At 28.0% G+C, this 14,452-nt stretch overlaps 1 protein-coding gene across 1 annotated transcript in view; it reads right to left on the reverse strand.

Annotated features, from left to right (window-relative positions):
* Positions 1-1,322: 1,322 nt before the first annotated feature.
* Positions 1,323-14,452, reverse strand: part of LOC129965843 (dopamine receptor 2-like) — a 242,491-nt gene continuing 229,361 nt past the window's right edge. The window contains exon 5 of the mRNA XM_056080061.1: positions 1,323-3,751. Coding sequence (XP_055936036.1) covers positions 1,551-3,017 — 1,467 coding nt within the window. The 5' untranslated portion in view covers positions 3,018-3,751 and the 3' untranslated portion in view covers positions 1,323-1,550. The remainder of the gene's footprint in view (positions 3,752-14,452) is intronic.

The following is a 14,452-nucleotide window of genomic DNA, read 5'->3' on the forward strand; positions in this document are numbered from 1 at the left end:
AAATATCTTCTCTCTATTTTCTTTTTTTTACGCTTTTTTATTAGTTCCTGGTATCTAGTTTAAAATTGTCTAGACAGAATTATATCTGTTTTATTATATATTGATTAACTTTTATTAGAAGTCACTCAATGAAACAACTAGGATGATTCTTGAATACAACTAAGATGATTACAAATTAAAAATTTTGGACTGCTCAGATGTAAGGGTTGTTTCTTAAAATTGTTGTATCTCAACTGTATATCTTTTAAAGAAAAATGCTTGCAGCACTGCTATTTTTTCCGAATACAAACCCCCACTGTTTATATGAATCTAATGAATAACAATACAATCTCAGATCATATGTAAGCTCTTTTTAGAAAAATGTGTCAATAAAAGGAAAGTAAGCACGTTAAGGAATAAAATCCTAAAATGTTTTGTGCATGTTTAAATTTGTCACGATCAAATGCTTGAAATATGTGCTTTAACAGGCATCATACTTACAATCTAACTAGCATATGACTAACATGGTACTACGCCAAAATGGAACATCAAAGTAGAATTGTTTAGGAAAGTTAACTAGCTACAATAACGCTTATTTCATTAGCTTTCATCAAATTGAACAGAAAAATCCACTCTCCCTTTACTCACATTTCTTAGTCCAAACTAGCAAAAGATGTAACTAGCAATTCTAATGCTACTAATAATATCATTGTATTTATAAATAAATTTAGTATTAAACGTTGAGATTCCGAGTAGAAATAGGAAATAAGATCAAAATTACTTTTTGACAATTACATGAATGTAGAAACATTAATATTCAAATTAATCTAATTAATATTCAAATTAATCTTACTATTTTATCTATTTAAGAAAAAGTAACAAATTTTGTTATGAAATAAATGTCTTCATAATTATAATTTAACTTGACACAGCTCCACAATTTAATTAATTTCATTAAACGCTTAACAAACCTATACATATTATTGACAAAAATACTGGTAAGATAAATAAATTAGTTAATCTATCTTACCAATAATTTAATTAATGGTTATTTTTAATTTAATTTAAAGATAAATTTATTTTAAAATCCTAACTTAAAATATTTGATCACTTAATGATATTCATTCAGTTAAAAATTGTCTGTTTTAAGTTATCTAATATTAGTTATGAAAAAAGTGTAACTGCATTGTAATTTAAATACGTATTTATGAACTATGCAGAATCAAATGTAAAGAAACAACGTTATTAAAATTTCTTCAAAACTTGATTTAACTTAAGGAGAATAAAACATAATACTTTGAATTTTTTAAAAAGTTATCTCTAAATGATTTAAAATAACATACATTTATTCTTTGATTAGAAACAACAATTTTATTCAGCTAAATCTTTTTAAAAAATATTTCTATTTAAAATGAAAATTTTACGGAATACATTCTTGAAACAAAAACACCAATAAAATTAATGGTTCGACATTTTACACTGATTTTATCATTTATGTTTTAAAAATCAATACTTCCCCAAGCTCGCATGCATTGCTATTACCATAAACTGTACAAGCCTTAATATATCAGTCACAAAGAAATGTCTTCAATTGTCATCGGGTTCGAAGACGATTTGAAATTTGGCAATGAAACTTCATCTCTGACGACTTGGCGAAATCTTGACCTATGTCTTTGCTTGCGTCGTAAGTACTTTGGGCAGCAAGAGCACAGCAGCTTGGTGAAGGCTCTTCTAAAATCTCGACTCCAGCAGGCGTAGATGACAGGATTCATGCCCGAATTAGTCCATCCCAACCAAGTTACAACAGAAAAAACCATTTTTGAATTCATGACACAGCTATCTCCACAAATGCCCATCAGAACATTGGTAACGAAAAATGGTAGCCAACAGAGAATGAATACTCCCATCACAATGCCAAGTGTCTTGGCTGCTTTGCGTTCTTTTGCAAGTTTGCTTATTTTTCTACTGAGAGAAAAGCTCTTCATGTGTCTTGAAGGGACCTTCAGAGATGTCCTTTCATGAAAATCATCACTATGATGATCACCATTTGTTAGTTTAGGGTCATATTTTGGCGAAAACATGCCGCCACGGTGGATTCGAAGAGTTAATGAAGCACATTGCTCTCCATTTATAGCATGGACTTGCTTTGTCCCTAGTTTTAAGCTCCTTTTTTGTTCCATGGCAGCTCTGTATATTTTGTAATAAGTGAATAGCATGACTGTTAATGGCACATAAAATGACACTGCGGATGAGAAGACTAGATAACCAACATCTTCAGTAAATAGACATTGATATTCTGGCGGAGGGAATGATGACACTGCCCTCCACCAAGCAATAGCTGGAAATGATATCAAAGCCGAGCACACCCAGACAACTGCTATTAATATGCCAGCTCGAGTGGGACTCATTTTTCTCGGGTATGACATAGAATCAGTGATGGCCCAGTATCTATCTAGAGATATGACGCAGAGATTCAGTATGGAGGCTGTACTAGCGAGTACATCTATTGATCGCCAAATGTCACACCAGTCTTGTCCAAAGGGCCAATATCCGTCACAAACTTCAAGTACGACACAAAATGGCATGACAACAGCTCCGACAATGCAATCAGCTGTTGCCAGAGATGCAATAAAGTAATTAGTGACTGTGTGAAGATACGGTTCTCGAAAGACAGCAACCATAACAAGAACATTGCCAAATATTGTAACTAAACAGAAAAATGTAAGCACAACTGCAAGTAAATTGTTATTAAATGTTGTCTCATACAAAGTGGAATTTCCGTCATACAATATTGTGTCTTTGACTGTCAATAATACTGAGCTTGCATTGGTAAATATGGAGGCTTTAGGTACTTCAGTGACTATTGTTTTGTTTATTACATTAATCAATCCAGTAACTGCCGGTGGTATATATTCTTCAACTAAATTTCCCGCTTCAGAATTTAAATGATAATCTATAACGTCGATTAGACTGATATTGTTGGATTCAGTTGAAGTAAATATTTCGACAATATTTTCTACTGTATCATTAGGTAACATGTTGGTTTTATTTGCGGAGGTTTATTTTATTTTAATCTTTCAGTAATTATCAATATTCTAAACAAAATTTATATGGAGAACTTCCGATACATCTTTCAATTCAGATATATCAGTATCATTGTCTGAAAGTTAAGAATCAGTCATGAATCATGTCACAATTTGAGAAGCCAAGTCAATCAAGAAGAAAAAAGTTAACAGTTCTTATAAAGACATGACATATCTCAATAATCAGGAATTTTAGATAATAAATCAACTTTTTAACAGATAATCAACTCTCATGAACCTTGCAGGTGAAGACACCTTAAATGATGTCCAGTTTAATATGACGATAAGAGAAAATTCCGCACATCATGACATCTTAAAAATGAATCATATTTCACTTTTGAATTATGTCCATTCATGTAGAATAAGTGTTATTTATCACTTTTCAGATGAAATTTTAAGCACACAAATTATTAGAATTGAAATATGACTTAGCGGAGAATCATTTTCACCCATTGTACAGTAAATATGATTATTAAGAAACTTGGCATTGTTTCGATCCATTTGATGGCATATTCATGTCTTGAGCACACTTTCATTGTCTCCTGAGCTAATCAAAGCCTTTGTAACTTCATTAAACAAAGCAGCACTCTAGCACTAAGGAATTCTTCCGAAGGCTGTGAATTATTCGGTTAATTCTGGAAGCATTCTCCCTCCAGAGTTTTCTGCATTCCACAAGACCTCAAACAATTCTGAAATAAAAAGAGAACTCGTTAGTAAGGAACCAATTAAAATATGAGGGGATGTGTGACTTGTTGGTATTGTCACATGACATGTAGACTGATGATGTCACTCTTCAGTCACGTCTCTAGAGTTTACAATTCATTTGCATTGTATCTAAGACTTAAATGATATCTTTGTTAAGGTATCTGTTTTCGATGAAAGGGAATGTATTTTAGCAAGATTTTTTCCTAAGATTTGTGCTATAAAATTTAAGAAATGTTTTATAAAGTGTTGTTTATCATGTTAAATTAAATTGTCACTCTTTTGTATTAGAACATATTTTCAAAAGTTAATGCAATGTTATAAATTACATTTAAGAGCCATCAAGAATTAGAAATAAATGCAATATCATGCATTTAAAACAAATTATGCATTATAAATACAATATATTAAAATAAATAAAATATAATATATGTACAATAAAATGTATATAACATATATATATATATATTTATTTATTTATAATGTACATATATTATAAATAATATCTATGTTCAATAAATTGTATGCATTATAAAATGAATGCAAAATTTTATGCATTATAAAATGTATCCTTGCGTTTCTGTATTTAATGCTGGGAAACTGAAAGTAAATTTTGTTAAACTAACAAGGTAAAATTAACTTAAACTACATCTTTCCTAAAACATTATTATAGATTCGCTTTGAATTTATGAATAAAGAACTGGTATAGAAATATTCTAATTTTAATCCAAATATCTTTAAAAAATATACTGTTACTTCGAATCATATCCAAGATTTAAGGCCTTATTTTGCATATTTTACTATGAAATCTTATATTTTATCTTGTAGTTTGTTATATTCATTTTTCAAGCATCTTAAAATTTTAATATATGAAAATTTCGATATTCCTCTCCGTATGAAGATTTTATTATTTCAGGTTGATTCTTTATGAAATAAAAATAAATGAACTTCATAACTGTATTCAAAGGTGCCTTGAAAATTAACATAAAATATATCTGAATTTTTAGAGAAACTTAAGGGTATTTAATTCTGAAATGCACATCCCAGAAAAATTAGAATTCATTGTTGCATTTTCAAAATATAGTACACCCATAAATACTTTTTAAAGCATAAACATGTTAATTTTAACGAACTTTATTTATTTTGTGTTACATTGTAGAACCATTGCATAGATTTTAATTTGTCATTTGATAATTTCAGAATACTATTAAGGACAAGGGTATTGTTGCTCGTTTTTTTTTTGTTTGTTAATGTCGTTTTGTAAATTTACAAAGCATAATTCGTGTGAAATTTTTCTCTCGAACAAAACAGGAAACAAACATTATTTACAAGAAATATACAAAAGTATCTTAATTAGTTAAGATTTTAAATTACATTTGCATTTGTAGTATTTAAATTAGTTCATATTTACGAGACTGTACAAAGGAAATTAAAATATTATTTCTTAAAAAGTGTTTTACCACAATTAAATATTGTTTTAATTTATTAAGTATTTTGTTTTGTTTAACTTCAAAAGTAATTGAAGGGAACGCATCTGTAATCTGGTGTCACTGACAAATGACAAAAATAGTATTAGAATATATTCTAAATTTTCCCAATACACTTTGACAATGTCATAGACTGACAGATCTTTGCTGGAATGTAATCTTTATTTCTTTTCATTACGATGAAGTATAGGTGCCATATAATATTTCTCTTACAAAACCAGCTGTGATTTGCACAAAAATTACTGCCTTTGTACAATGTTTAAAATGAAGTAAAAAATCTTTCTTAATTTTACAGAATGATACACGAATGGAAAAAGTAAAAGACATATATGACAATGATTGATGATGATAAATCGGTTAAAATATACAAATAAATGAAAATCTCAGTTTGAATGGGATTTATTTCTTTATCAACTGCTAAACATTTGAACAATCACAAGTAATTTTTTCCAGTTTGTAAACTATAAAGAACCAACCATAGATACTGTAATCTATGATTTATGTGATCTCTCAAAGCTCTTGACAGTTTGAAGTAAGAAAAAGTTTTTTTTTATTGGGTTAACAAAAAGAGAACGAAAATGAGTTTGTCAATTTAGGATAATTCTGGGATGCACTAGAAAGAAAAAGCATAACAAATAATTTAAAATGTATCAAACTATATGAAAGTTTATAATTATATGAATATTGAATATATCACTTTTATGAATCTATTACATTATGTAAAATATTACATCCCTGATCTTCCTTTTTTAATATTCATCGACTCAAAATATTTAAAAAAAGAATTCTCCAAAATCAGCAGTTCAGAAAAAATATGTTTAACGAAGAATGTATTATAATTAATGTTCTGCGGAGAATTCAAGAAGAATGTATTTTAACAAAAGTTTTACAAAGTATTAATAAAAATACATTATTATTAATGCTTTACTGAATTTTTTTGAACAACAACTATAATAAATCTACATGAACTAATCCCAAAAATAGAAAAACAAAATCAGAATAATCTTTTTGAATCAATAACTACAAAAAAAATCTGCATGAACTAATTACAAAAAAAAAAAAAAAAAAAAAATGAAATAATTTTTTTGAATTAATAACTACAAAAAAGGCTACATAAACTAATCATAAAAAAAATCGGAATAATGTTTTTAAATCAATAACTACAAAAAAAAAAAAATCTGCATAAACTTATCACAAAAAAAAAATGAAATTGAAATAATCTTTTTAAATTAATAGACTTATTCCATTGAAATGAATAAAGTAAAACGTATAATTATAATTATTACATCAAATTAAAAGTTGCAATATAATTATATCATTTTATAAATTTTAATTACATTTTTAAAGGTCGCAAATGTATGTCAAGACAAGAATACATTACCCTCTGCTTAGACTTAGTCCATCTAAGATTAAAGAAATATTATATATATATATATATATATATATATATATATATATATATATGCATAGAAAATTAAACATATCGGAATAGCATTTTAAACTATCCTCTGTTATTTTTTCGTTCGAATTGAATAAAATAAAGTGTAGTTGGATGGATTGAAAGCTGCCACAGAGAGCAACGGTAGAGATAAGATCAATTTATATATTTGATGAAATGAATGAATGAAATGAATGAGTGACAATGAAATCAATTTGGACTTCTTTATAACAATTAAATGTTGCAAATCATGCATGAAAAATCTTTTTGAAACTTCAACAAGACAACTAAAATAAAACCACTAAATACTATTTTTTTAAAAACAAAATTAAGTGAAAGTGTAAAAATATTAATGGAAAAAGCCTCAAAATTTTAGCCAGTTATTTAATAATTAAAAATTTCTTGCATCAAGTGCAGCATTCCCACTTCACTTCCCACCACTGGAAAATTTGGCAGCTAAAAATTGAATAGTATGATCAATAGATTCGCACACATTTTCGTTCTAATTATTAGTGGGCATAGAGGTCTTTAGAGAACATTTTTTTTCAATCCTAGTTTTTAAATTATTAATGCGGAATGAAAAATTGTTTGAAATTTCTTCCTTGTTATTAGCTAAAATTAAAAAGTATGAATATATTGAAAATAGAAATTTATGCATTTACCTCTGAAAGTTATAGCTATTGCGTTACCGGTTGCCATGCTTGCCAGGAGAATGACAAATTAGTTTAGTTGATTTGGGAGAATCAGACAACATTTTATTTTCGTCTGAAATTTTATTTTTTAGAAAGTAGTAGAGTGGAGAGTAGAGGTCGAGCAGGCAACCATTTATACCATATATAAAGGTCATAAAATTTTTAATGAAATAAAATTGGCATAATCGGTATAATGCTTGGAGAAAGGAGGAGGGATTTTACTTTTTAGTAATCATTTTACATATATTACTGAATGTAAACGAATTCTAGTCATTTTTTTAAAACTTTAATTAGTTCACATGGTGATAAAATTTTATTTGCCCCTTGAAGTCCAAGGTTTTTCCGCCAGATGGCGTTGTGAGCCTCTCATGGGTTTTGCTTATATTGAGTCAGTCTCTATCTGTAATAATGTGATGCCTAGTTGTGTTGCTTCCGTCTAGTGCGCTTTGTTACTGTGTAAATGTACTAGCTGCTTCTGAAATAAAATGTGGAAAATCCACTCGTTGCCTCCAATTCCTTTCTGACAGGTAAAAACTTTTTGAATGATCTATTTGCTAATTGAAATATGAATGCGAATTTCAATTGAAATGTAATCGCATGGAGTGTCTGTTAATAGTAAGATTATTTTTTATAAGTGAGAAGTAATAAATAATAAATAAAATAATAAATACAAATATTTATTTTGGAGTTTTATTATTAATTTAAATTATTTTTAATTAATAATTACTTCGTTAATACTTACTATATCAAGTGAATTTGGTTTTATTTTTCAATAATTAATCAATCAAATAATTAATAATTTCAAAATAATTAAGTTATTTAACTTTGACTAGAAGAAGAAGATTTTGAGTTACATAAAAATTCATTAATGCTCAATACAGTGAAGATCTTAACACCTCTATGTCTACAAAGCAAGAGCCTTTACAGGAAGGCATCTTTTCAGGCAATGTATTTAGTTATCATTTCACACAAAAAATAATAATAAAAGACGCCTTATTTAAAACTATGCATTTAAGATGTGCCCTACTTTATTTGGGAAAGGACTATAGAAATGGTAATAAAATTCTTATTCTTCATTAAATGGCCATTTCTCAATGTTGCTTTTCATAACGATATACTTTATTTTACAAATGTTATTTTCACTGAAATCTATTTTGTTCTCAAATGACAACCAGAAACAACAGTTATTTGATCCTTTAATCTTACTCACATCACAAAGCTCCAATTTATTGGCGGACAAATAAAATTACATTCTATTTTGAAGCATAAAAGTCATAAAACAAAAAAGAGACATTGCGGCGTAAAGAAAGGATTTTAAATCCGAACAAAATGTTTCACTTGGAAGATCTCGGTCGGTGCCAGAAAATAAGGCTGTTTTTTGCCCCCCTTTTTATTTTGTCTTTTTTGAATCCTCAATGAAAAGCTGTTTGACGAAGAGTATAAAAAACGACCTTAGCGTTTCTTTCGGATATCGTGACCACAATACGAAAGAGCTCCTTCTTTAAAGAAACCCCTCGAGATTTTCCTAAATTACTTTTTCCTCTAAAAAGAAAGTAAAAATGTTGAGTTTTCCATAGGGACCGACTGGAAAAACCGTTGTCAACAGACTCCTTTTATTTTTTCTAGCTGATGCTTCTTTGGATTATTGCGTGTGCATAGCAAAAAAAAAAAAAAAAAAAAAAAAAAACATAAAGAAAGTTGCGCAATTATCCGACGAAACAAGGGTGGATGTCGTGCAGCATAATTAATTAACTCAATTGGAAAGTTCTTAATAAAATACTTTTGAACGATTAATTTGCATTCAAAATTGCAGTTGAAAACATATGGCATTTTATTGAATATGCATTATTTTATTGAAAAGCCAAAGAGGTCATTTCTGAATTAACTGGCTTTTAATCTTCTCATATATAGGACATGAAAGTAGAAAATTTTCTCTAGAGTTTCATACATTACCACACTTTAGATCATTTCGATTTTGAAAGAAATATCTTTGAAATTGCATTTGTATGTTTATGTCAATAATTTAATGAGCGAGAACACATAACAACTGGTACGAGGTACATCGAAATTACTGATTTATTGACTGAAGTTTTTTCGAAATCTGTTCACAAAGAATGTGTCTATTGGCCCATGTGAAAATTAATATAATAACTTAAAAACTTAACAAGCTATATGAACTTTAGGGGTGATTTCAACACTAAAATATATATTTTATTCAAATTTGGAATGAAATATTGTACAATAAAACGGAATTTCAAAGTCAATCTGTACATTCACTTGTGAATATGAAAGAAATTAATATTAATCAGTTAATGAATCTGTGAATCTGTTATTGCTATTAAGTAAATTTTTAAAATAATCTTTATGAATTTAAATGATTTAATTAAAACAATAAATACGACATAAATGTTAGATTTTTTTTCTACTTTTAAATTAAATATATATTGCCAGTGATTGATAAAAAATGAATATTAAATAATTACTTATAAAAAATATATGAAATTTCTGTAAAGAGTGTTCAAATAAAAAAGTAATACTTTTCTGGCCAATTGAAAAGCGGTATAAAATAAAGAAATTAATGATATTTAGTAATCAGTATATCTTTTATAAATCAGGAAAAAATACATGAAATCAGCATTTCCTGCTTCCAAAACCGAAATTTTCATTTTCATATTTAGTTACATAAAAACTTTAAAACAAAAAGAAAAAATTCTGATTCTTTTTTTAATATTGTGCAGCTATTTTTTATTTGATACAACCAGAATTCAGAAATAATATACAAAGTCAGAAGATGAAAAATGTACGCAAATATTTCTTCCAAATAATAGGCCCTTATCCTTTGATGTCGGCGGAATTGCTCCCGTGGGAGCCATACATTTTGGAGTCATATTTTATTTCTGCATAGTTCAATAATTTTCTCAAAATGTATGTCTTTATTTGACAATGAGGTTATTCTAGCAATCACATTTTGCATGAGAAACATTGAGATGTATATCTAGGGAAATGCTTTACGCATTAGATACAATAATTCCTGATGTGCTGCAATGAATTGTAAATACTTTTAAAGCTGAAATAATTGATATTTTCCCTGTAGAAAGTTGCAAAATGAAATATTTTATATACGAGCTCCCAAACAGGCAATGCGGCCGTAAAAAGAAGTTATAGCTAAGTTGAATTACACACACACACACAAAGTCTTATTCATATAGTGTATGTTGTACAATAATAGAAATTAACAGTAGCAAATCTTCCAGATATAATTTTGTATATTATATATATCACATTATCAATAAATAAAGTATGTTAGAGCATATAGTGATAGAGTTTGCCCTGTTGTGACCATAATAATTTGGGAAAGATATCTGAATGCACGAAAAATATTTTTCATCTAATTTTAATAAATAGCTATGAATACTATTTCTTGGTTAGACCAGGCATCCAAGTCCTAAAGGCTGGGACGTTGTGATAACAATAAGGATATTGAATATAGGTTAAATGGTCATAATTGGCCATTTTATCAATTACTCCCGAATGCCTCTAGACATTAGAAATGTAGCTACAGTTATCACACTAAAATTATATACGAGGGAAGCGAGAAACTGCATTTTAACCTGCATATTTTTTGAGATGCCAGTTCTACGCAAATATAAAAAAATTACATGTAATATGTCAAAATTTTAACTATGCGTAAATTTTGAAATTTTAGTTTTAAATATTTTTTTTGATAAAATCGTTTATGGATATTGCAGCATTATTTAGAGTCTTTTAAATTATGCTTATAAAAAGAATGACGTTAATGAATAAAGTGTGTTACAAAATAACGCAATTACCAAAATTAAGTATTTTGATTCCACTATGGCTAAACAGAAATTAAAACAAACGAATTGAAAATTATTCAAGAAGAAAAATTTGAAAAGAAAGTAAATAAGAAATATCACAGAGTATGCGATATAAATATAAAATCTGAACTAGAAAAAAATAAAAGCTCTCTGAAAGACTTTCAGTAAAATTTTATGTGAGATCTAATAGATTGCAATTAAACTCAAGGAAATTAAGTTGCAGTTTTATTGTTGAAATGAAAGAAATAAAAAAATAGTATTTCTTTTTCATAAAATATTAATTATTTAGTTTAAACTCAAATAACTCTCATTTTGAAATTGCACATAAGCTCTTTTAGTAGACTTACTAGTTCCGAGCTGTAATCGGGAATGAAATTAACTCTCCTATCATCTGCACTATGTACCATCAGGTGAAAGTTTCACTCCAATGAATTTAACACGCATTCAATCTCAATTATTCGGCAGTTTGGCGAAATCAGATTTTGAATCGCGATTCACTAGCCCAGAACCTGAATGAGATAGTAGCCAATTCACAACAATCCTCCCAAGAAATATAAGTATGCCTATTGTTAAAGACCAACATTTCTGGTTAACTAATCTGTTATGTAATCGAGGAAAATTAAAATAGAATCCAAGAATTTTTCATAAAGTTGAACTAGCCGTTCAATTTGACAAAACTACCAGCTCATTTTTTTTTCCTTTTAGATAGCCAAATTTCTAATAATTAGAATAATTCCAGAATTATTTAAAAATAAATTTCACCTCTATTATGCAAAACAAATTATAGCTTATAATTCCCTTTTTGTATTTAATGCCCTTTAGAAACTTCACTTTTCATGACATACATTAATTCTCACAGAATATTAATTATTTTATTTTAGTATCATAAGCAGGATTATTTTTATTGTCACAAACATTATTATTTTTTAGTATTATATAGAAATAAATGCAGCTGATGAGAAAAAAATTTCGAAATATTATCAATTTCAGAACACGTATTCAGGTGAAGAGATATTTGCTATAACTACTATCTGAAATAGCACAGACTGTTTTACAATATTGCATCATATTAGATTAATCGATATTCAACAATATTTTATTATACTAATAGCACATATATATGTATTGCTAAGAATATAAATATTTAAAAAAATGTTGTAAATTCATATAAAATAAGCAAGGTGTAAAATGCTTTATTGCAAATAAATAAATAATAATCAGAAATGTAGTCATTATTTAAAAATTTTCCTTTCATATCGTTATTAATAAAATTAAAATTATGGGTTATGAAGTTTACTTCAAATGTATTGATACATTATATACATATGTCTTGTAGATATTTACATCATTGAGTCCTTCACAATGCAACCAAACGTAGCTTTTGATCCTTAAGCTTCAACCATGCCTTTAAAATTATTTCATATACAAAGTTATTTTAAATTAATTGCAAGCGCAACCATTTAATTCTCGGATATTTCACTCAATTCATTAATTTCCAAGTATTTCCATTCAATCATTTGTCGGATTTCTTTTCATTTTTTAACACTCTGAATGGGCAGTAGAGACGCATTGTTCAAGGATGGATTCACATCTCTCAAGAAGAATTAATCAATTTAATTACCAGTTCAATTCTAAAGTGTTTTGTCTCTTTTCGTAACACAACCTCTATTTCAATTACCTCGTAAACAAATGAGTTCGGTTATAAAACAGAGATGCAACTATTATTTCACAGATTTTGATTGTAAATTGTATGAGCAGTTTTCAATACAAAATTGAATTCAAATCTTTTGCATAGCAGATAATTTAAGGATGTTATGAAATGGAGCAATGTTTTTAAAATGAAAAATTTTAACAAGCTGTGCAAAACTATGAAAACTATTTTTGTTGATAGCAATATTTCTTTATAATTTTTTTTTATACTGGTACTGTATTTAAGTGACAGATTCTACTTTGCTTTCAGAAGCAATTAGCGAAAAAAGTGATACGATATGACTTTACTCTGAGTTTAAAATATGTGACTATTCTTGAACCTGTGCTTTGAGTCTTCTCAGCTTCCGTAAAAAGCGATTCTGACAGTTATATCTTCTGTTGATCATGGCATCGTGCTGCGACAAGAAGTATATAAATGGTGCAGATCGATGAGAAATTACAACTTCTTTCTCTTTTCTACCGGCAGAATCATTTAATGTTTAACTTAAATTGCTGCAAATAAATGTTTCAGTTACTGTTTTCCAACGATGCCTTCTGATATGGAGGCATTTCATATGTTCAAACTAAAAATATTGTTATACACATAAATATAACAAATGTATATATATATATATATATATATATATATATATATATATATATATATATATATATATATATATATATTAAAAAATCTAATTTAAATTAATATCTTTCTAATTTATCCATATTAATATCATTTTGAAAAGTTATTTTATTTTTTTATCCAATTTTACTCTTTACATTTAATTAATTATGTACTTGTTCTATAAACCTGCTAACTTCAAAATCTTTCCAAGCTTCAAGGGATAAATATCATTAATTTTTACAACGTTATTTTAAAGATACTTGAGATTTCCTTTCCAGAGTCTATAACTGTCAAAATCTCACAGTAAAATCACTGAATGGTGTAATTTCTGGCTCTTGTGTCGCAATGTAAACTGACGTATCCTCTTACCGGTTTTTATCTGTATAATGTATGCGTCCCGTAAAGAAATAAATCGATGTTAAAATTTCCAAAAATTTATTCTATTTGGCCAAGCAACTGCTAAAACACACACACACACACACACACACACACACACACACACACACACACACACACACACACACACACACACACACACACACACACACACACACACACACACACACACACATATATATATATATACATATATTAAAAGTTAAGTTCATAAAGTTGCAAAGAATTTGAAGTGCTATTCAAATTATTCTAAGCCAAGTGATGTAAGCATGAAAGCATCTTACATGAAGACTTAAAACTATATAAATTAAGAACGCTATTCGGAATTTAATGTTGTTAAACCGATTAATTATGGAAATGTTGCCATTAATCAGCCAGTGACGGAATCAGGATGGGATAAAGTCATCAAGAAGGCCAGATCGTCAATAAGTTGCCCAAACATTGATGGTCATAATGCATTTCGCACATTCTCTGACTGATTCGTTTTAATATTTAAAATCATCTGAGTGAAAAATTAAT

This window comes from Argiope bruennichi, chromosome 4, assembly GCF_947563725.1.
Source record: "Argiope bruennichi chromosome 4, qqArgBrue1.1, whole genome shotgun sequence".
Taxonomy (NCBI): Eukaryota; Metazoa; Arthropoda; class Arachnida; order Araneae; family Araneidae; genus Argiope; species Argiope bruennichi.